The following is a 23,197-nucleotide window of genomic DNA, read 5'->3' on the forward strand; positions in this document are numbered from 1 at the left end:
GTGTGTGTGCGCGCGCGTGTGTGTGCGTGTGTGCACTTGTCTGTCAGATGGACAGCAGTGCCTTCCCTTGCCTGTCCTCTTTCCTTCCCATGTCTTCCCAATCCTCCAGTATCCTGGATTCCATATTTCCTACATCCCCCGAGCCAAGGGAGTGAGACTGTTTCATTGGCTATCCCTAGAAGATCTGCCTTTTCACTCCCAAGACACCTGGTTCCGTGCCAGCCCTCCTGCCTGTCCATCCACCCATGAAACTGTAGTCCAGCTCCAGTGACTGCCACATGCAGACTGGCCCCTGGTACTGCTCCACAGGACCCAAGGAACAGGTGCTTGTTCCTGCAATGATTCCTCCCTGCCGCTGTGGCACTTCTGTGTGGGTGCAAACGGCCACCTTGGTAATTAGGTTCAGTTCACGAGCAGTTAACAATAACCACCACCTTGTTCCCGTCGCTCTTGGTTGTCAGGCACTTGACATGTATTCCAGTCCTTTCAACACTCCTGTGGGGTTGGCATCATAGGCCCCATTTTTACAGATGAGGAAACCAAGTCTCCAAGAGGGGAATTAACATGCCTGGGGCCACAGCCTAGAAGCACTTGCAGAGCTGGCCTTGGAACCCAGGTCTGTCTGCTTCCAAAGCTGTGGACTTTCCATGCTCCATTTCTAAGCATCTCCTATATTCCCAACCCTAAAGCCTTCAGGAAATACAAATCTTTGTCCTTCAAGGGCAAGGTGGATTTCTAGAGATAGTACCAAGTTCACCCAAAGGACCTGCTGGGAAGAGTCTGAGACTTGGAACTCTAACAACTTTCAGGTTTAAATCCTACTCTACGCGCTCACCCAGCTATGTGACCTTGGGCAGGTATCTAACCTCTCTGAGCTTCAATTTCCTCATCTTTAAAATGTTGCAGTTGTTGCAGGGATTAAACGAGATGATGCACAGAGCTGGTTGCTGCTGTTTATATTAAAATGAAGGTTGGGCACTTGTCAGGTCAGAAAGGGAGTTTACATACTCTGGGTGTAACCTTAAGCCTGAGCCCAGCCTGAGTGTGGGGGAGGGCCATTCCGGTGGGGGGACCAGCAACAGACTCCTTGGAGACTGAGATGGGTGTGGCCCCATTGGTCACACTGGCCTCCCCATTCCAACCCCCACCTCCCTGGTTCCAGCCCTTCTTATATCTCCCCTGCTCTGCAAACTAATGCCTCTGCCTCTCTCTGTCACCCGCCGCCTGTGGCCTCTACCCTGCCCTTCCTGGCCCCAGGGAAGAGGAGGAGGAGGAGGAGACTGAGGAAGAGGAAGAGGAAGACGCTCATCAGTTCTGCTGTCCGGCCTCCGAGTGCAGTAGTCCCTCCTCTCGGTAACTGAGAGGACAAGGGTCATTTTCTATGCAGAAGCAAAAGCCTTAACCAGCCCCCCGCCCCCTGCCTCCGCGACCCCCCATGGGACCCTGTCCCTGCTTCAGGAACCAGATGGGCAAGCATCATGCCCCGTCCTCACCCACCCCCTTCTCGGAATTCCCACCCCCACTGCTGTCTCCCATGGACTCCAGCCCCCGAATTATAAAGCCTGGAGCCCTAGGTCTGACTAAAATGTGGGAGCAGCAGAGCTTGGAACTTGGAGCTTGAAACCTGGACCCTCCCGTACCCACACCCCACTTCCCAGGCACCCTGGAGCCTGCCACTCCTGGAGAGGTCTCCAAATGACATCCCAAGGACCTACCTCTGTCCTCTGTGAGCACAAACAGAGATGCAGGGTGCCTAGGGCTTAGAGGACCAGACGGGGTCGGGACCCAGCCTGCTCATTCCCTCGCTGTGGCCATTGCTGCCATCTCTTCTACTGCTTGAAGGCCTTGTCCCGTGCCCCCTGCCACTCCCATAGTGTTCTGTAAATATGATCAGGAGGAAAAGGCCTTTCAGAGTGCGTGTCGCTGTGTACAAAAGAATTTCCATCAATAAAAGCTGATCTCTTCTCTCTGTCTGATGTATGTTCCACCCCACCCCACTTCCCTCTGCCCATACCCACCAGGGCCTTACTTTCTTTCCTATCCAGGGCTGGGAACAGGGGCTGGGAGAGAGAGTAGGGTTTGATTCCTGGTATTGTCAATGCCCGGAAGGTACTCAATAAATGAATGAATGGTGTGGCGCTCTCAGCATGGGCAAGCCTAGAGCCTTCTTCAGCCTGAGGTGGCACGAGCTGGCCAACTTGGACACGTTGCTTGGCCTCCCTACTACCCAGTTTTCCTGTGTAAAAGGAGGAAGGAGGTTGAACCAGAGGATCTGCAAGGGCTCCTCCAGCTGTGACATTCTGTGAATCTGAGACGGTACAATTTTAAGAAACTATGATTACATGACTTTAAGAGTGGATAATTCATTGACACAGTCCATCCACTTCTGTGGTTTCTATTTCTATGATGCTGTGATTTGCGGATTCTACAATACTGTGGTTTTAAGATTTCATGATTCTACCATTTAAAAAAATTCTGATGGTGTGATTTTGACATTCTGTGATGTTCTTGATTCTATACTTTCAAGGTTCTGATTCTATAGCTTTAGGGATCTCTGAGTCTGAGGGAAAGCCACTGCCCCCAGATGCAATGACCCTAAATATTTCCTGCACCTGCCAGAAGCTAGTTTTAGCAATCCCCAGAGGCTGTTGTCAGGAAGATGGAAGGTGTCCTCTATGGGCTGTAGAATACACACCTTCCATGAAGAGTCTATGTTAGGAGCAAAGCCAGGAGACTGCCAAGTGGGCTCGTACCCCTCCTTTCCCTTTCTGAGCCTTTTTTTTTTTTTTTTTTGCATTAGACAAATCTGAGTTTACCTTATGGTTCTGCCACTTACACTCTGTATAACTTTGAACAAATATTTTCTTCTCCTTGAGCTTCATTTTCCTCCCAAGTACAGTGAGAATAGATCTACCCCTCTGTGTTGTCATGAAGATTAGCAAGAAAAAAACACAAGGACCTCAGCATAGGGTCTAGTGCACAGTTGGTAAGTGTGCAGTGATTGGTGGCTCTTGTTTTGAGGCCCAGGTGAGAGTCCCTCCTCTCCTTTATTTCCCCCCTCCCTTCAGCATCCCCATCGTATGCTCCAATAGTTTTCTAGAGGCTCGCCTCACGCTTCACTCATTGCTTAACTCACTTAGGCACTCAGCTCAGCTACTCATACACTCATTCAAATTCTCATTTATTTCTCTCCTCCCTTCTTCCCTCCCTCTCTCTTCCTCTCTCCTTTATTTACTCTTCCAGAAGGCATTGCTCAAACACCTACTGTGTGCAAGGCTTCAAGCTAAATACCGTGAGGGACCAGAAGTAAGATGGACTGTATTCTCCATAAGTTCTCCATCTCCCAGGGGAGATGAGAATTCCTTTGGGAAAATAGGCAGGGTGTGAAGGGCAGAAGTGATTGAGCAGATGTGGCTTCAGTAATGAGCAAAATATGTTCCTGACCCAAAGAGGAGGGAGATGTCAAGATGGGCTGGGAGTGGTGGCATCCAAGGACTGCTGGAGGAAGAGGGGCAAGGGTGGAAGGCTGGGAAGGGTTTGAATAGATGGTTTGAGAGGTGAGGAGGCATTAAGGAGTCAGAGACAGCATGGCCCAAAAACTGGTGGAAAGCTCCAGGGCTGTGTTGGGGAATGGTACATAGATTGCTTTGTTTACAGTGGGCGTATGAGTCTAGGTGACCTGTGGCTGTGGAGGAGGAGACCATTCTACCCTTCATTTGATTGGAGATAGAAGGAAGTTAAGGGGTACAGGGGCTCAACTGAAGGTCAGATGGCCATTGTGGGAGCCATGGGGGTGTAGACTCCTGCATAGGCAACTGAATTGGCTGAGGGCCTATCCTATGGAAAAGGGGAAGGTTTCTGTCAGTTGTGAGGGAAACGTGTCAGCCTGTGCACAGGTGTGTGTGAGGCCGGCAGGTGAGAGGAGTGAGAGACTGTGCACTGTTGTGTAGCTGAGGGGATGTGATTGTGTGAGGCTGGGCATGGCAGTCTCTCTGCGTGTGCCCCGGTGGAGATAATCACAAGAATGTGTGTCAGTGGCTTTTGAGCATGTGGGGCTGTGACTTTTAGGGTGACAGTTGTCAGGCAGGATGGTCACACAGACACACATGACTGCCACCTGTGGTCTTAGGGGACTAAGGTGGCTTCTGGGCATGGGGGGGGGTGTCCACAGAGGTGAATCATACCAGGCCACTGCCCATGGGAAACGGGAGCCATGTAGGGAATGGACACTTCAAGAGAGAATCTCAAGTTAGCGGTGATAAGGACAGCCAGTGACATGAGTGTGCACAAAACATAGAGGGGGGTAGCTGACCCTGTCAGGTTCTGTGAGGGGTGGGAGTGAGTCAGAATCAACTTCCCAGGAGACCTGGCCTGCTCAGGGTGCCACAAGGTGCAGGTGAGCTCAGCCAGACCAATGAAGGCTGTGGGTGGAGGAAAGAGGGAAGACATCCTGGGCAGAAGAAAGTAAGAGCCTGGGTAAAGGCGTGGCGCTGTGGGTCAGCTCGCCATAGCCTAGAAAGTACAAGGAGCCTGCTGCCACCAACATCTAGGAGCTTAAAGGTGCCGGGGGTGGGTGTGGGAACCGGACAGATTCGGCTAAAAAGCTACAAATGGGACACTGGCCTGGAAGATGGGGGATTGGGGTTCTCATCCTGTGTGACCTTAAGAAGCAAGTCACTTTGACTTTTTGAGCCTTAATTTGGATCTGTGGAATTAGATGGTTCAAAAAGTCCATCCCGGTTCTGTGGATCTTCTACCCTTGGCCAGCCAAACCAGTGAGTCATTGCTGTCAAAGTCAGACACTTCTTCCATCTAACCTCAGGCTTTCCTGCTTCCTCCTGGGTTGCTTCCCCACTCACACACTCTACAAATATTTACTCAGCATCTGGCCCTCTGTGTGCCACTGTGGGAAGGCACAGGGAGCTGGAGAATGCAAGGACTTGGCCTCAGAGGGGCTGCTCAGTGCTGGGCTGGTGGATACAGACATGAGCGATGATTTGACTTCTGGCTCCACCACTGTTGAGCACTGAGACTTTGGGCACATTACTTCATCTCTCTTCACCACAGTTTCCTCATCTGTGTTATCTCCTTCAAGGGAAACAACTCAGACCTTGCAGAGTTGCTGGGCCTAGCTAAAAGTAGGTCCTCAGTAAATGACAGCTATTATTTTTAGGGCTGCAAAGGAAGCAGAGCCAGGATTCAAACCCTGACCTCTGTGCTCCCAAGCCTATGTTTGCCCGATGGGTACCCAATCAGCCCCTCCGATGGCTTCCTCCTCCCCTGCCAGTCCCTGTGCCAAGCTGGGCTGGCCTCAGGTTTGGAGTCTCTGTGGCACTAGGATTGGGCAGCAGAAACATCTTCCCGAAAAGTTGTCGTGGGAGAGGGAGGTGACCGGAGTCCCTCTGCCCCTCTGCCCCCACCCCCTGCTGGGTCTGGTCTCCTTGCCCAGTCTTCCTCCAGAGCCGAACACCCCAGGCCTCTTCTAGGTGTGCTGACCTCCTTGTCTTGTTTTCTTGTCTCTCACTTCCAGTCTCACCCCTCTTCAGCCCAAGTTGTCATGGGGATAGTCCTCAGCATCCCTAGCTTCCTCTTGCCCTCATCTTATGGTATCCATAGCAACAGCCCCCATTCATTTCCATGGCAACTGCATCCTGATCCCATCCCCTGCTGGCTGCTTGGCTCCGGGCAGTGCCAGTAAAGGGAAGGAGGGAGAGAGACCTATTAGCAGTAGCAGCTGGAACGGGTCAGTGCCCCCACCATGGGCAGGCCACCCCAAATCCCTATGGTCCATCTGCCCCACTTCTCCCCATCGTAGTGCCTTGGCTCACAAGGTTCCCTCACTCCTCATCTCTACCAGCTCCTCTAGGCAAGGCCCCATGCAATAGCTTCCCCCCCACTGCCTTCCACTGCCCCAGGAAGCCTTCAAGGCAGCAGGGGAACTGGCGCGGGCTCTGGGCTTTGAATCCTTGTTTTGCCACTTGCTAGTCCTGAGACCTTTGGCATCACTTTCCCCCTCAGAGCCTTCTCCTCACCTGCAAAATTGGAATTCTAATTCTTCCTTCACATGGGCCATGCAGTGCAATGTGCAGAAAATGCCCGACATAGGGAAGGTGCGCTGTAAGTGCGAGTTTATTTTTATTCTGCTCAGCCCCCCTGCCCCACCCCAGCAGGAGGAATCTCTCCTGAGCTCCCCTAGCACTTCCTCCATTCCCCAGCTCTAAGAACTTTCAGCTTTATACTGTGGTTATTTGTGTAACGTGGTTTGTTCCCCTCGCTGCAGAGGATGCTCCCCAGTTTCCCTCACAGAGTAGCCCAGCAGACAGCGCAAATGGGTGCACGGGTGTGTGTGTGTGTGTGTGTGCATGTGAATGTTCTTTTGCCCCTGCTCCCGCCTGGGAGGAGTCCAGGAGAGGTATGTCTCCCAAGCCCTTTCTGAAGTCCAGGAATTCAAAGAGGGAATTGCATTTTGAGCTCCATGAGGATGAGAAAGTGAGGTGCATAGAGGTAAAGGGATACACCCAGGCTCACACAGCGGGTAAATGGCTGTCAGGACCTGAACCTAGGTCTGCCCAGCTTGTTACTACACAGCATGTTCTCTGTGTGTGTGTGTGTGTGTGTGTGTGTGTGTGTGTGTGAGAGAGAGAGAGAGAGAGAGGGAGGGAGGGAGAATGAATATGAGTCTATGTAAGAGGGAGGAGAGAGATTTTTCCATGTGATCAGCGTGTTCCTGAGTGTTCTGCGGGTTCTGAGTTAAGGGAGCCCACGTCCCCAGGTTCCATTTCTTCAGCAATGTGTACGATGCCCTCAAGCTCTGTCCTTTTTGGGGGGCTGTGTTGACAGCCTGATCTCCCTGCCACTATTACCTTTGCAACCAGAACAGAAGGGAAAGCTCTCGAGGGGAGAACTGCCAAAGAGTAGAGAGCCAGGGGTAGCACATGGGGCCAGAAGTGGGGAGAGGCAACAAGATGTCATGAGAAGACAGCCTGGGCCCTGGGTTTGTATCCTGACTTTCTCACTTAATAGCTGTTTGACCTTGAGCAAGTTTACATCACCTCTTGCCTCAGTGTCCTCATCTATAAAATGGGGCTGATGGTGCCTACCTCAGTAAATTGTAAGGCTTCAGTGAGCCAGTTAATGCCCTTGCCCTAGGGACAGAGATGCCTATAGGGCCCTATGGCAGCACAGAAGAGGGGCCTGTAAGCCATCCTGTGTGAAGGGCTCAGGCAGGCATGGAAGAGCACACCTGAGCTAAATGTTGAAGGGTAAGCAGGAGGTAGCCAGGTTGGGGTAAAGGGGCAGAGGGTATATGAGGCAGAGGTCCAGTCAGGAGAACCGTCCATGGCTGTGGTGAGGAAACTAGAGGTTATCCTATGGATGATGATTCCTGGAAAAGCTAAGTTAGATCACGTACCTCCTCTGCTCATCTCAACCAGAGCAAAAGCCAAAGTCTTTATCGTGGGCTCAATGTCCTTCACAGTTGGGCCCCCATTACCTCTCTGATCTTATCTCCTATCACTCTCCCCTCATTCACTTTACTTCAGCTACAGTGAATGGCTTCAGAGCAGCCTCCTGGCTGTTCCTCAGACATGCCAGGCACAGTTCTACCTCAGGGCCTTTGCACCAGCTCTACCTTTTGTCTGGACTGCTCTTGCCTCAGACAGCCACACAGCTCACTCCCTCACCTCCACTGGGGCTGTGATTATATGCTATTTATTCAAAAAGCCCTTCCCTGACCACCACATCTAAAAGAGCACCTTTTATCACCCTGCTGTGTTTTCCTTCCTAGCACTTCTCTCTACCTGAAATGATAGTATATATTTATAGTCTTCTCCCACTAGAATGTCACCTCCCTGAGGGAACAGATCTTATGCATCTTGCTTGCGATTATATTTCCAGCACCTAGCACTGTGCCTGGCACGTAGAAAGGCTCAGTTGTCATTTGTTGAATGAGTTATGAGAAGCTGTGGAAGGGTTTTAGAGGGGGAGCAAAACGATCAGTTTCTACTTTGGAAAGCTCTCTCTGGCCACAGGATGGAGAAAGGATTGGGAAGAGGAGGCTGGAGGCTGAGGTCGAAGTTCAGGTGAGAGGATTTATTAGCATAGCCACCAGAGCTCATTCACTGACTTCCTCCCTCCAGAAGCTTTTATTGAGCACCTACTCTCTTCCAGGCCTGTGCTCTGTGCTAGCGGGGAGATTACCAAATTCTCTTCCTGTGCTAGGATTCTGGGAGTCAGGAACACAAATAGCTGTCACGCTTTGCCAAAGCTAACCTGCTCCATAAAAAGAAGGACAGACATGTGCTGTGTGTGGGAGCCCTGAACAGGATCAGCAATCATTTCTGGCTGGAGGCGGGCTTCAGGAGGGCTTCTTAGTGGTGGCGTATGACCTGAATCTTGATGGAACTTGCGGGGGTGGGGGTGGGGTTTCTCAGATTGCAGATGGCAGAGGATGATAGGATGGCATTCCAGGTGGAAAGTACTGTATGAGCAGTTTGGGAGGTGGAAAGGACAGGAGTACTGGGGGGACAAAGATTTGGGCCAGGCTAGAGGGAAGAGTGGATGGGGTGGAGGGCTGGCAGCCAACCCTGCAGTATGGTTTAATATTTAAGAGTGTGAGCTCTGGAGTCAGACTGCCTGGATTTGAATCCTGGCTCTGTCATTAATAGCTGTGTGATCATAGATATGTTACTAACCTCTCTGGGCCTCAGTTTCTTTATGTGTAAAATGAAGATGAATAATAATACCTACCTCATAGGCTTGTTCTGAAGAGTAAACAAGTTATTAAATGTGAAGCAGCAAGAACAATGCCTTACTAAACATTAGCTACCGTATTTTGGAGAAGCCTCAAATGCCGCAATAAGGAACTTGAGCTATCTTTTGTGGGCAGTGGGAACCATGAATGGTTCATGAACAAAGGAGACAGTTGATCAAAACTGGGAGCCATGTCTTGGGAGGGGAGAGGTTTGAGAGGTTGGTGGGCGGGATCTTGCAGTCCGAGGGGGAGAAGAGGAGCATCTTAGATGCCTGGGGGGCCCTGGGCTGCCCCCTGAAGGGGAGCTTCACAGGCCCCAGAAGCCCAGGAGGAGAGAGCATTTGGGGAGCAGGGCAGCCCCTCAGCCTGTTTCTGCCCTGACAGCGTGCAGATTAACACTTGGGAGGGTGGAGGGTGGAGGGTGAGCAGTGGGCGGGAGCCCCCACCAGGGCAGAACCAGCGCCAACACGGTAACCCACCGCCCCCAGCCCCCAGCCCAAAGTGCTCTTCTGCCAGGCTGGCAGGCCCCTTGTAGCTCCAGCTCCTGAAATGGTAGGGAACCCCCCTACCCCCACCCCAGCTTGCTCCCGTTCTGGTTCTGCTCCCTGGCCTCTGCCAAGTAGGGGCTGGGGAGTGGCCCCTTAACCCTTTCATCAGCCAAGAGCCCCCTCACCCCCTGTGCCTGCCCAAACCAGATCATTCCCTCAGCCACACCCATTCCCCTCACAACACCCTCTGTGCCTACCCCGCCTGTCCCGCCCCCCCCCCAGCCCCCCTCCAGTGTTCCCGTCTCTGTGGCTCCTCACCGCCCGCCTGGCTCAGGGCGCCTGGGCTCTGTCGCCACCTGAGTTCCCTGGCAGCCTGGTTGCCATGGCACCGTGGGAGCAGGTCTGGCAGAACAACAGCTCTGGGTAACCAGGGCGGGCAAGACCCAGTGCCCAGCTCCTACCACTCTTCGGCCTTGAGACCCTTTTCCCCCTCCCTCAGCTGAGCAGAGGAGGCCATGAGGAGAAAAAGGAAGTTGCCCCGCAGGGCAGCTCTTTACCTGTGAGGATGCTGGATGGGAGGTGCCTCCCACTGTCACTGAGCCTGCGTCCTGGCAGCCAGGGAACCCTGGGAACTGGCCAGGCCTGGAGTCCAGGCTGCTGAGGGTAGAGGCGGGCCGTAGGGGGCAGGGCTGGGCAAACAGGGAAGAATCTGGATATGCAGGATGTGGGAGTGGGCCTCAGGCCTGGGGACAGGGCCGATCTGGGATGGTGCTGGGGATTGGGCTGGGAGGGATGCACGACTCGGGCACAGAGCTGTGAGGGGAAGAGGTCTAGAGGGGTGGAGATATGAGGGAAGTGGTCCTTCAGGAGAGGGAGCGTTTGGGGACGGAGCTGTAGGGGCTGAGATGATTAGAAAAAGAAACTTGAGGGGACAGGAGTGGGAGGAAACTGGTCGGAGGATAAGGCCTGTGAGGGGACATGGCCACGAGGGGACCAGGCTGTCTGGGTAGAGTAGGACTGGGGACAAGACTGTGAGAAGACCCAGCTGGAGGGAAAGGTGTCTAAAAGGATGGAGCTGTGAAGGGATGGGGTCTGTGAGGGGGGAGAGGGTGTTTGAGGGTGGAGCTGTGAGGGCACAGGACTGAAGGGGAGAGGATAGGACTGTGAGGGCAGTGAGGAGACAAGTTGGGGGGTAGGACTCCCCTCTGGCCTTTAAGTATTGGGGTCCCTATATCTGTGAGGAGGCTGGGGAGGCTGGGGTTGTGGGAAGGGATCTGGTCCACCCACTCTCTGGCCCAGCAGGCCTCTCTCCTGTTCCACATCCTGGCTCATCTTATCTCATCCCCACAGTGTGGAGGGTGATGCCCCAGGCAGTGACCTGAGCACAGCGGTTGATAGTCCCGGGAGCCAACCCCCCTACCGGCTGAGCCAGCTGCCCCCTACCAGCAGCCACATGGGGGGCCCCCCTGCTGGGGTAGGCCTTCCCTGGGCTCAGCGGGCTCGCCTCCAGCCAGCCAGTGTTGCCCTGAGGAAGCAGGAGGAGGAGGAGATAAAGCGCTCCAAGGCCCTGTCGGACAGCTATGAACTCTCCACGGACCTGCAAGACAAGAAGGTGCTGACGAGATGGCTCTGGCCAGGAGTGGGGGTGGGAGTGGGAGTGGGGGTGGGAGTGGGTGTGGGAGTGGAGGTGGGGGTATGAGAAGACCAAGGTAGGGATTGGAATGTGGCACTCAAAGGTGGTGTCCAGGGAGGAATAGTGAGACTGGAACGGGAGATTGGCTCCAGAACCCTTCAGCCTACTAGGGCCTCACTGATGCATTCACCATCCATCCACTGAGTCTTGTATTCACTCAGCAAACATTGAGTAAACTCCATGCCGAGCACTGGAGATGTAAAAATGAAAGACCTGGACGCAATCCTCAAAAATCTCAGTGTAAGGGGAGAAGCACTCACATAAGTTGACAATTTCAGAACGGTATGTTACAATATATCACATATATCACACAAGATATTGTTTAGCTAAAAAGGGGGCACAAAATACTATGTACAGAAGAAAAAAACTAGAAGGATATGTCCCAAAATGTAATTGTGGTTATGCCTAGGTGTTGGGACTTTAGGTGAACCAACTTTCCTTCCTTCCTTCCTTCCTTCCTTCCCCCACTTGCTCCCTCTTCCCCTGTCCTCCCCCTTCTTCCTCTCTTTAAATTTTCCTTCCTTCCTTCCTCCTTTCCTTTTTTCTTCCTTCCTTCCCTCCCTCTTTTCCTCTCTCTTTCTTCCTCTCTTTCCTTCTTGCCTTCAATTTATGTCTTCCTTTCTTTTCTTTTTTGGCTTCTCTAGTTTGTTTTTTTTTTCTTCTTTTTTTAAAATACCGAACATCTACTTCTTGTAAATAAAGAAAACCACAATTCAGTCCCGTGTGACATGTGCTATCTGAGATTAAAGTGAGAATATGACACTGAGAGCCCAGCCTGGTGCATCCAGGCAGCTGTAAACAGTTAGCTGTCACTCGGGTGGTGGTGTGGTTGAGGCCCAAGGAGATGAGGAGGCTGTAGTGAGTTTCTGACCTTGTTTCCCTCCACCCTCCCCTGCCAGGTGGAAATGCTGGAGAGGAAGTATGGGGGCTCCTTCCTGAGCCGCAGGGCTGCCAGGACCATCCAGACGGCCTTCCGCCAGTACCGCATGAACAAGAACTTTGAGCGGCTCCGCAGCTCAGCTTCAGAGAGCCGCATGTCCCGCCGCATCATCCTTTCCAACATGCGGATGCAGTTCTCCTTTGAGGAATACGAGAAGGCACAGAACCCCGCGTACTTCGAGGGCAAGCCTGCCTCGCTGGACGAGGGTGCCATGGCTGGTGCCCGGAGCCACCGGCTTGAACGGGGGCTCCCATATGGAGGCTCCTGTGGAGGGGGCATCGATGGTGGGGGAAGCTCCGTCACCACATCTGGAGAGTTTTCTAATGACATCACAGAGCTTGAGGACTCCTTCTCCAAACAGGTCAGCATCCCTGAAAAGAGCCTTTCCTCCCCATCCTTGTGCTCTGGCTACTCCAATGACTTTTTACCTATACTTCAAACTGAAAGAAGTTGCCCATCAAGCTTTTGATAACAACAAATAGCTACCATCTGAGTAGGGACTGTGAGAATAATGAGAAAGAATTGGCAAGAGAAAAATTATATCATTTAAACAAGCAAGTTAAAAATCTGGATGTCTAGAACAAATAAGAAAAGTAAAGTTCTCACTTTTTGGAACATGAGCCACTATTAGATAAAGGCCTAACTAACAGGTGATGAGCTCCTATTCTGTACCAAATGCTGTATATGCCTCATAATGACCCTCGAGACAGGGGTTGTTATCCCGGTTTTATAGAGGAGGAGACTGAGGCTCTGCGGCCCTGAGAGGTGAAGTGACTTTTCCAAACTGAATTGGAACTCAGCTCCGTCTGGTTCCAAAGCTTTCCCTTATACCACACGACCAAGGACCAGGCTCTGTGCTGGGCACCGTGTGGGAGACAGATGAACTGACCAGGGTTCTTTTTCTCAAGGATCTCCCCAAGCCAGTAGGAAATACCAGACATATGCACACAGGACTGTCTCCTGAAAGAATGTGCTCAGAGCCGTGAGAAGGGATCACATATAGTACTGTGGGAACCCAGAGGAGGGAGAGGAAACTCTTCTGGGAGGACTAGCGCAGACTTCTTTTGAGAAAACATCACTGGAGCTGGGCCTTAGCAGACAGTTAAGAGTTAGCAAGTTAGAGAGAGTCGGGAGGGTGTTGCTTGCATAGGCGTTGCATCAGCAGAAGCAGGGAAGGGTGGGAATGTAACCGACAGTGATAGTGGTGGGAGATCATTCTAGGCTTGGGGTGTGTCAGCATAGCTGATCAGGTGCAAATCCCAGTTCTGCTATTTCACAGCTGTGTGACCATGAGCAAACTGTTTAACCCCACTGAAACGTGATCAATAAAATGGAGGTAAAACCTTCTTTTTAGAGCTGTTTGGGAGGTTCAGTTCAGCTAGGTAATACATCTGAAAGCACCTAGTACATGGTAGATGCTAAGTACATGTTCATTTCCTCCTAAAACCAAAGAGGTATTTGGCAGAAATTGTTGAATGAATGAATGAATGAATGAAAGTTTATAAGAGAAGAAATCATTCTGCTCTAACCTCTGTGATCTGGCCCTGCCGTAAGCCTGGGCATGCTTCCCTGGAGTTAGTGAGGGGTGTGGGTGGTGGGGGAGTGGGGAAGAGGTGGGTAGAGGGAAGGAAAGAAGTATTAAAGGGAAGATCTAAATCAGTCATTTATTCATTCATACAACACATTTAATTGAACATCTCTTTTGTGTCAAGCAATGTGTTGAGCTGAGCTAGAGAGAAACCCAGCCTGGACCTATCCCTCAAGGGGTTAATGGAGCACTGGGCTCACAGTCTGGTGGGGAGATCGAGGAACCAGGCTGGGGCCCACATCTCAGTGCTATTCAAATCTAATGGGGAAGTGTATTCATTATCTATTGCTGCATAACAAATGACCCCAAAATTTAGTAGCTTAAAACTGAATGTAAAGACTGAGCTTAAACAACAAACAGTTATTATCCCATACAGTTTCTGAGGGCCAGGAATCTCATAGTTTGACTGGTGATTCTGGCTCAGGGTCTCTCATAAGGCTATGATCAAGCTGTAGGGCAGGACTGTAGTCTCTGAAGACTTGACTGGGGCTGACGGATCTGCTTCCAAGCTTACTCATTTGGCTGTTGGCAGGAGGATTCAGGGTCGTACCGCGTGGACCTCTCTATAGGACTGCTCACTGTGTGGTTCCCCTAGGGCGAGGGGTCTGAGAGAGGGAGCACAAGTGAGTGAGAGTGCTCAGGATGGAAGCTGCAGTCTTTCATAACCTAATCTCAGAAGTGACATCCCATCACTTCTGCCGGATGCTGTCAGTCCCACAGACCAACCCTGGGACACTACGGTACATGAGGGTGTGAATACCAGGAGGCAGGGATCATTAGGGGCCAGTTTGGAGGCTAGAAACCTTAGTGAGGTAGAGTTACCAGCTGTGGTCCAGATTCTCAAGGCTAAATATTATGGATTTCCTAAGAGAGAACCAAACAGGGCTCTGGGAGGCAGAGGCAGCTGGGATTTTGGTTTACCCTAAGGGAAGACAGAGGCAAGAATGTGGCTTCGATCAGAGAGGAGGTGGCATTTGGCTTGGGTCTACATGGATATAAAGGAGGTATTGGGATAGCTGAGAAGGGAACTTGTGGGCATTAGTTCCAGGTCCTATGAGCTCACAATGGCTCCCTGGGAGTTATTTTGTAACCTGCAGAGAATCTGTGGAGGTGGGGGAGGGGAAGGCCTTTTCTTGGCTGCCCCACCAGAAAGATTCCCCCTTTTCTTTCCCTCCCTCCCTCCCTCATTCTCACCCTTCCACCATCCTTCATCTTTCCTTCCTTTTTCTCTCTTTCCCTCCTCCCCCTTTTTCCCACACAGGTAAAGTCTCTGGCTGAATCCATTGACGAGGCCTTGAACTGCCACCCATCCGGGCCCATGTCTGAGGAGCCAGGATCAGCCCAACTGGAGAAGCGAGAATCGAAGGAACAGCAAGAGGACAGCTCAGCCACGTCCTTCAGTGACCTTCCCCTCTACTTGGATGACCCAGTTCCCCCACCATCCCCTGAGCGACTGCCCAGCACAGAGCCCCCACCCCAGGGCCGGCCTGAGTTCTGGGCGCCAGCCCCTCTCCCGCCAGTTCCTCCACCAGTGCCGCCAGGGACCCGGGAAGATGGTAGCCGTGAGGAAGGCGCTCGCAGGGGTCCTGGGTGCTTGGAATGCCGGGATTTCCGGCTGCGGGCTGCCCACCTTCCCCTGCTTACCATTGAGCCTCCTAGTGACAGCTCCGTGGACCTGAGTGACCGCTCAGATCGCGGCTCTGTCCACCGTCAGCTCGTGTATGAGGCTGATGGCTGCAGCCCCCATGGGACCCTGAAGCACAAGGGGCCACCAGGCAGGGCCCCGATCCCACACCGCCACTACCCAGCCCCAGAGGGCCCAGCCCCAGCCCCGCCAGGGCCCCTGCCACCAGCCCCCAACAGTGGCACTGGGCCCAGTGGTGTGGCTGGGGGTCGGAGGTTGGGGAAGTGCGAGGCAGCAGGCGAGAACTCTGATGGTGGAGATAACGAGAGCCTTGAGAGCTCCAGCAATTCCAACGAGACCATCAACTGCAGCTCTGGCTCCTCTTCGCGGGACAGCCTGAGGGAGCCTCCAGCCACCGGCCTGTGCAAGCAGACTTACCAGCGGGAGACCCGGCACAGCTGGGACTCACCAGCCTTCAACAACGACGTGGTGCAGAGGCGGCACTACCGAATCGGCCTCAACCTCTTCAATAAGTATGTGCTCCCGTTCCTGCCTCTTTGGCCCTTCCTACCCTGCTGCGGGCATTTTGATCCCTGGAGGCAGTGATCCTGCTGCCTCCATCCTCTCATTTTGTGGATGGTGTTTCTCTCCAGCTGTTCAGGGAAAAGAATTGGCAACAGGGTGACAAGAGTAGAAAGCTGCCCCCACACCCATGAAAGGCAGTTCTGGTCCTAGTTCTGCTTCTGACTGGCTGTGTCATCTTGGGTGAGATGCTTCCCTCTCTGGGTCCTAGTTCTCTGTCTGTAAGATGGATTCTGAACCTTGGGTCGCCTACCTTCCCTTTTTGGTAGGGAGGCAATGTGGCATATGAAGAACCCTGCTGTCAGAAACAGGAGACTTGGGCCAGACTCACTGGGGAGCCCTGGGCAAGGTGTGTCCCTTCCTTGGGCTTCAGTGTTTCTATCTATTAACTAGCAGGGTGTGGATATTTGAGGTGTTGGGGGCAGGGTGCTGTGCTGGACTAGTCAGTGACCAAGACTGAGCTGTTTCTAGGTAACTGGTCTTGTGCCAGGTGCTTAGCAGTGGAATGGAAGTGTGACATTTGATTAGAAAATAATTAGAAAACAAATGCCTTACATCTTTATAGCCTAATAGACATGGCCATCTATATTTAGTTCTCACGATAACTCAGCAAGGTGGGTAGTCGTGTCCCTATTTTATAGAGAAGGAACTGAGGCTTGGAAAAGTAAAGGGATTTGTCCTGAGCCATGCATGGTAAGTGATGGATCTGAGACTCCTGTGGCACCAAAGTCTTCCAAATTCTAGCCTTGTAGGGCCCTAAGGCTCTGGGGTTTTGAGTATGGGATAGCTCAGACACAGATATGGCCTAGTGGAAAGGAGGAGCAGCTTATCTATAGAAACACTCACAGAGGCTGGGTGATACTTGTCTGAGTGGGATGTGGGATGCGGACAGAGTAATCTCTTCACTTCTTTCCTACCCTGAGGGTCTGTGACTTGGAGAGAACTTAGCCTGGAGCTCAGGCCCTCTCCCAGGACTCTTCGGTGCCTGTGGGGAATATCTAAGCTCCTGGCACAGAGCAGGCTCTCATTAGATCTTAATTTTCTTTCAGTTGTAGTGTGGCTCCAGTGAAGGAGGAAGTTGGGTTGAGGATACCTTAGAATTTTGAAGCTCTGTGAAGTGGGAAAGTGGCTTCTTCTCCTTGGGCCTCAGTTTTCTCATCTGTACCATGAAGGGAGTGGACCAAGTTATATATTCGACTTCCTTGGTTCTCTGAGGCCATGGTTGGGCTCAAAATTAGTTCAAGAAATGGGACAGAGGGCAGAGTTCCAGGAGGACAGTCATCTCATCTACCTCCCCTCTTTCTTCAGGAAGCCAGAGAAGGGTATCCAGTATCTGATCGAGCGGGGCTTCCTGTCAGACACGCCGGTGGGAGTGGCTCACTTCATCCTGGAACGGAAAGGCCTGAGCCGGCAGATGATAGGGGAATTCCTAGGGAACCGGCAGAAGCAGTTCAACAGAGACGTGTTGGAGTGAGGACCCCAGGCTGGGGCAGACTGGACCAGGGGTTCCTGGAAAAGGAGGGCAGAAGGGAGATAAACTTTGCAAAACAGGATGAATAGAGCTTCCTGCTCCCATACCCCTCTGCCCCAAAGAGATCTGATCTCTCTTGGCTCTAGTCCTAAAGTCTTCTGGGTGGCCCCGGGGAAGGCATGCATATCCTTCTGCCTGCTTGAGCCTCGGTTTTCCCATCGCTGATATGAGTGGGTTGATGGAACAGACCCTTAGTAACCATGTGTCTGGCCCGGATTCTCTGGGATGGATTCCATTTCAAACGTTCTGTCCTCATAAGTACTTGCTTCGACCACAGGTCCAGATTTTGGAAGTCTATCAGTTTGGGGGTGTTGATTCATTGGAGCAGGTCAGGGTGGGTCAGAGGCTTTCTGCAGGGGAATTGAGAGTGCCACACCCCCTTCTCTGCTCCTCAGCTGTGTGGTGGATGAGATGGACTTCTCCTCCATGGATCTGGATGACGCACTCCGGAAGTTCCAATCGCATATCCGGGTTCAGGGTGAAGCCCAGAAAGTGGAACGACTCATTGAAGCCTTCAGGTGTGCCCACTTCCCACTCCTGAAGCTGCCCTTCCCTACTTTGGGGGGCAGTGTAGGATGTGTCTACAAGTCTCTTCTCTGAGCCTCATACTTTCTTAACCAGAAAATGGAAATTATAAATCCTATCTTGCAAGGCAGTTGTGAGGATCAGAGGTAATATGCCTAAAGTATCCAGCTCAGCATCTGGGACGTGGGCATCCAATAAGTGACGACGGCATCAGCAACAGCAGCTCATGTTCATTGAGCTGATACCATACTCGCCAGGTATTGGGTACTGAGCTGGACACTTTACATGATTATTTCAGTGAATACTCACAACAGCCTGGTGAGGTAGATGCTTCTCTTATTATTCCCATTTTGCAGATGAGAAATCGGAAGTTTAGAGAGGCTAAGTAACTTGCCCAGAGCCATAGGATGAATAAGCAGTGGAACCAAGATTTGAACTCGTGTGTCTGACTCCATGACCCATGCCTTTAACTATTATCTTTCTCTGTGAATGCTTCGGGGATCAGGCATCAGACCTGGGTATAAATCCTGGCTCCACCACTTTGAGGTATTTAGAGGAAAAACAGAAGAGTTACTAAGAACTTGTTTCCCAGTATGGGAGAAGGATATGCTTTGTCGTCAGATCTGCATTTTCATCCTGGTTTCACCGTTTATCAACTCTGTTACCTTGGGCAAGTTACCTTACCACTTTGGGCCTCAGTCACTTCATCTGTAAAATGGGGCTGCTACTAGCTACCTTGCAGGACTGTGATAGGATTACATGAGATAATATACATAAATCCCCTGGCAAAGCTTCATGAAAGGTAGTGGTTGTGATTTTTATGTGCTAGTCTTGAGGAAACTCTGAAGAAAGAGGCGAGACCCAAAGGGTTTGGGACTATGTCTTAGAAGAGGAAGTTGGTGGTGCCAAATGGGAGGATGGTGGGTAGGTGGAGATTACTGGTGCCTGACCCTGGTCCTGACCCCTCCTGCCCTGCAGCCAGCGGTACTGTGTGTGTAACCCAGCCCTCGTGCGCCAGTTCCGGAATCCAGACACCATTTTCATCCTTGCTTTTGCCATCATCCTCCTCAATACTGACATGTACAGTCCCAGCGTCAAGGCTGAACGCAAGATGAAACTAGATGACTTCATCAAGAACCTGAGAGGTGACCCCAGACCTCCCCATCAGCTTTTCCTGTCTTTCACCTGGGAAGGGAAAGTGGGCCGGGTGGCAGGGGTGGCGAAGGAAGAGGGAGATGGCATCTACTCCCTGGAAATTAACCTCACTTTCTGCCAAGGCTGGATGTTCCCAGAGCATTTACTTGTTAATTCACTCAAATAGTCATTTGGCCATCCATTCATTCCCACACTGAATATTGACTGAACAGGCAGTAAAAGCCCTGGCTCTTAAGGAACTTACACTAATTCACTCACGTGTCTGTTCAGTCATCACTCCCTCTTTCCCTCCCTTGTTTATTTATGCCCAGAAAGACTTGTTTATTTTAGGTACCCTTTCCTCCACTATTGCATTCATTTATTCACTCCACCAACCAGCCAGTGAGGCAGTTGACACTGAGTGCCTCATGTGTGCCAGTCCCTGTGGTGTGTGCTAAGGACTGTGAAAGGACATCTGCCACAGTCCCTGCCCTAAGATGGCTCCCAGTTTGTAGGAGAGACTGACTTGTAGTACCAGGTACCCAGCACAAGACAGGAAGTGAACTGTGATGTCAGACAGGCCAAAAGTACAGTCAGAGCTCAGGGGAGAGAGAGCACACCTCCAACATGCTTCCTAGAGGAAGCAGTATTTTCATTTTAAGGTGGTTCTTGAAGGCACAGATAGTGTGATGGAACAGTGATAAAGGAGGCTTACCTAGCAGTAAGAATAACAAAGGCACAGAGGTAGATAAACATAAAGTTGTTTAGAGAACAATCAAGAGGGGGTGGACAATCCAGTTGGTAAGGTCAATTGGAACCCGTATCCGGGGGCCTTGAGTACCAGATGAAAGGTGTCACCTTGACCTTTTTTCTCGTTTACTGTATTGATGTCAAGCCCTTCCTCTCACCAAAGAGCAGCCTACTAAAAATGGCACAGATGTTAGGATTATTTAAACAGAAACGAAAGAGGGAAGTATAATTGAGGAAAAACAAACAGACAAGACAAATTTGCTGACTGTCGGGGTTTGCACGATTGGGCTCTGAGCTCTCTGGCAGCTGAGGTAAAAAGGTGGTGTGATGAAGGCTGTTCCTTTAGCACCTGGTGTCCAAGGAGGAGGCGTGGCATTTCCAAAGGAGAAAACATTTTCTTTAGCAGAAGGTTTAGAGAGAAGAGTGAGTGGGTTTTGCTCAGCAGACAATCAGAAGGATGGCAGACTTGAGAGGAGGGAGTTAGATCAGAGGCCATCTGGAGCTGTCTACCAGAATCCTGCCATTAGTCATTCGTTTGTTTGTTCATTCATTTCATCCATTCTCCCTTCCCTCTTCCCCTTCTCTGTGTGTGTGTGTGTATGTGTGTGTTTATGTATGTGTGTGTACATATATACATATACACACATATACATAGACATCTTTATATACATATTATATATATATGTATGCATATGTGTATATCTTCCCCCTCCAATTATTAAGTAAATAAGCAAACAAATGAAATAAATACCTGCTCATTCCAGAAATTTTAGAAATATAGAAAGTTGTTAAAAATTTTAACCATCCAAAATTCTGCCCCCTAGAGGCAACCATGTTTGATATTTTGGTGTATTCTAGTCTTTTTTTCCTATGCATATGTAGCTTTTTATACAGTTACAATCAGGCTGTACATGCAGTTTATTATCTTGCTCTTTTCACTTAACTTGCTATAGGAATTTTCTCATGATTTTTTAGTAAACATCAAATTTTTAATAGCTGTAAATTATTTTATGAAACAAGTATACTCAGCTTTACCTAAGTATTCCTCTGCTGTTAGAACTTAGATTGTTTCAAATTTTTCCCATAAGTTTCACTTGTACATATATCTCTGCACATATTTCTGAGTAATTCCTTAGAGTGGGTTCCTAGAAGAGGAATCACTGAATATTTAGGCTTGCCAAATTATCTTTCAAAATAGTTATGTTAGTATATGTGCCTGCTTCCCTGAACTCTTACTAACACTGGATATTATCATTTAACATTATTTTTGCTAGTTAGGCCAAAAAAAGGTGTCTTGATTGTTTTAGTCACACCGTGCTCTGAGTTGTTTTGACAAAATCCCCACCCTGGGGAAGAAAGCAACTGACTATCTTAAAGGGTACCTTTCTTGGCCCGATCCTGACCAAGGGACCGAGGGTGCCCACTCTCTCCAGTCCTGGCCGTTGTTATGGCCCACGTCTGGGTGTAGGGTGTTGTGGAATATCCCTGCCACCTGCTCCCCACATTTATACTATATATTCCTGTGTATTCCCTCCACCCAGGGGTTGACAACGGTGAAGACATCCCCCGAGACCTTCTGGTGGGCATTTACCAGCGCATCCAGGGACGCGAACTGAGGACCAACGATGACCATGTGTCCCAGGTGCAGGCCGTGGAGCGCATGATTGTGGGCAAGAAACCGGTAAGTGCCTTGGAAGGCTGCAGAAGGGACAGGGTTTGGGAGGTGAGTCTGTGCCCCTCTCTGTGCTCCAGGCTCCCCTCAACTGCCGAATGGAGTGGGTGGTGATGCATCCCTCAGGGGTGGTGTGAGGCAGGTTGAGTGAGATGCTCCATGGGAATGCATCTGGCACATGGCGAGGCACATCATGGGTGCTGTATGAATATTAACATCCTTCCCACCTCTGGTTTTGCTCGTCCATCCCAAGTGAGCAGCCAAGATAATTAGCTGATGACCAAAGCCAAGAACACACTCTAGTCTTTTAGTCAACAAACATTTACAGATGCCTTTCCACTGAGCCCAGCATTTCGATTGGCACTGGGGACATGGATACAAATCAGATGTGGTCTCTGTCCTTGGAAGCACTCACAGACCGGGTGGGGAGGTGTCAGACAAAGACACAATACCTTCGCCTTATAGTTAGGTTAATTTAGGGGAGCAAACGGGAGGGAGAGGTCATTTTCAACGCAGGGAGACCAGGAATGGCTTCTTGGAAAAGAGAACACTGGAATTGGGGTTTGGAGGAGGGCTGGAATGTGGCCATAGGGAGCTGGGCAAGAAAGGCATTCCAGACAGAGGGAGCCACAGGGACAAAGATAAGCCGAGGCTTAGTTGCTTAGACTACTTGTGTCAGAGTGACAGTGACATATACCAGAGGTGAACTTCTTGCAGTTAATGCTAAGATGCCTGAAGCTGGTGGGCTGGCCTTGCGGACACCTATTTCTTCATGCCTATCTAGGTCCTGTCTCTTCCTCACCGTCGACTGGTTTGCTGCTGCCAGCTCTATGAGGTGCCAGATCCAAACCGCCCACAGAGGCTAGGGTTGCATCAGCGGGAGGTCTTCCTCTTCAACGACCTCCTTGTGGTATGAGCATGGAGGGGAGAAGGAGGGAAGGGGGTGAGCTTGGACCTAGGGTCTGGTGTGAACCATGTTAACACTGGTGGGTGGAGGCATAGCGTGTAAGGAGCTCTGTGATGTGATCTGGGTGCCTCTGCCCCTCCTTTACTTCACCATTTGGAGGATCCTTTTGGAGGTAGTGACAGCTACACAGGGTCAGAAAATGTGAGGACCAGGGCAGATGACAGGCTTACAATCTGGGAAGTGGTAGAAAAAGTCCCCGCCCACCTCAGTAACCCAGTGGGTTGGCTGAAGGAAGTGAACCTGTGACCCTAGGGTCAGTCTGAAACCTTCTGGTGGTCAGGATGCTTGAAGTGATTCTTAAAACTGAGCTCATCACCAGTGTAGACATGTGTCTTTTAGAAATGGGACTCTTAGGACTCTGCAGGTGGGAAGGAGAATTCAGGGTCTCCTGTCCAACCTCTTACCCCAGGCAAGAGCCAACTTCCTGCATGGCCCTCTGCTTGCATGAGTGCAGGTACGGAAGGCTGCCTTCCTCCAAGGCAGCCAGTTTCCTGCACAGACAGCTCGGACTGCTAGAATCTGTCTCCCAACTGGTTTTCTTCAATAATCTTCACTCAACCCTTGGGATCACAGAAAACAAGCATTCTCCGTCTGCTCTGAGACAGCTCGTCAGGGGTTTGAGGACAGTGATCTGTCCTACCTTGGTCTTCTCTCCTTTAGAGCAGGCCCCTCAACCTCGGCACTATTGACATTTGGGGCGGATGTGGGATAGTTTATTGTGAGAGCTGTCCTGTGCGTTGTAGCATGTTTAGCGGCATCCCTGGTCTCTACCTACTAGATACCAGTAGCATTCCTTCAACTAAAAATGTCTTCAGTGTTGATAATTGTCCTCTGGGGGGCAAAGTCACCTCTAGTTGAGAATTGCTGCTTTAGATGAAGCTCCTCCAGGGCCCTCTCTGAGCCTTTATTTCCTCCTCTGTGAAGGGGAGCTAATCCCTATCTCAGGGTTGT

General features: G+C 51.0%; 1 protein-coding gene across 8 annotated transcripts in view; it reads left to right on the forward strand.

The window, feature by feature from the left end:
* IQSEC2 (IQ motif and Sec7 domain ArfGEF 2) overlaps positions 1-23,197 on the forward strand; it is a 76,209-nt gene that overhangs the window by 46,107 nt on the left and 6,905 nt on the right. For all 8 annotated transcript variants that reach the window (XM_057718423.1, XM_057718424.1, XM_057718430.1 and 5 more), the window contains 8 exons: positions 10,591-10,852; positions 11,833-12,234; positions 14,723-15,618; positions 16,976-17,137; positions 17,594-17,716; positions 18,702-18,868; positions 21,149-21,288; positions 22,064-22,189. In XM_057718423.1, the coding sequence (XP_057574406.1) occupies positions 10,591-10,852; positions 11,833-12,234; positions 14,723-15,618; positions 16,976-17,137; positions 17,594-17,716; positions 18,702-18,868; positions 21,149-21,288; positions 22,064-22,189 (2,278 nt within the window). The remainder of the gene's footprint in view (positions 1-10,590; positions 10,853-11,832; positions 12,235-14,722; positions 15,619-16,975; positions 17,138-17,593; positions 17,717-18,701; positions 18,869-21,148; positions 21,289-22,063; positions 22,190-23,197) is intronic.

Source organism: Hippopotamus amphibius, chromosome X (assembly GCF_030028045.1).
Source record: "Hippopotamus amphibius kiboko isolate mHipAmp2 chromosome X, mHipAmp2.hap2, whole genome shotgun sequence".
Lineage (NCBI taxonomy): Eukaryota > Metazoa > Chordata > Mammalia > Artiodactyla > Hippopotamidae > Hippopotamus > Hippopotamus amphibius.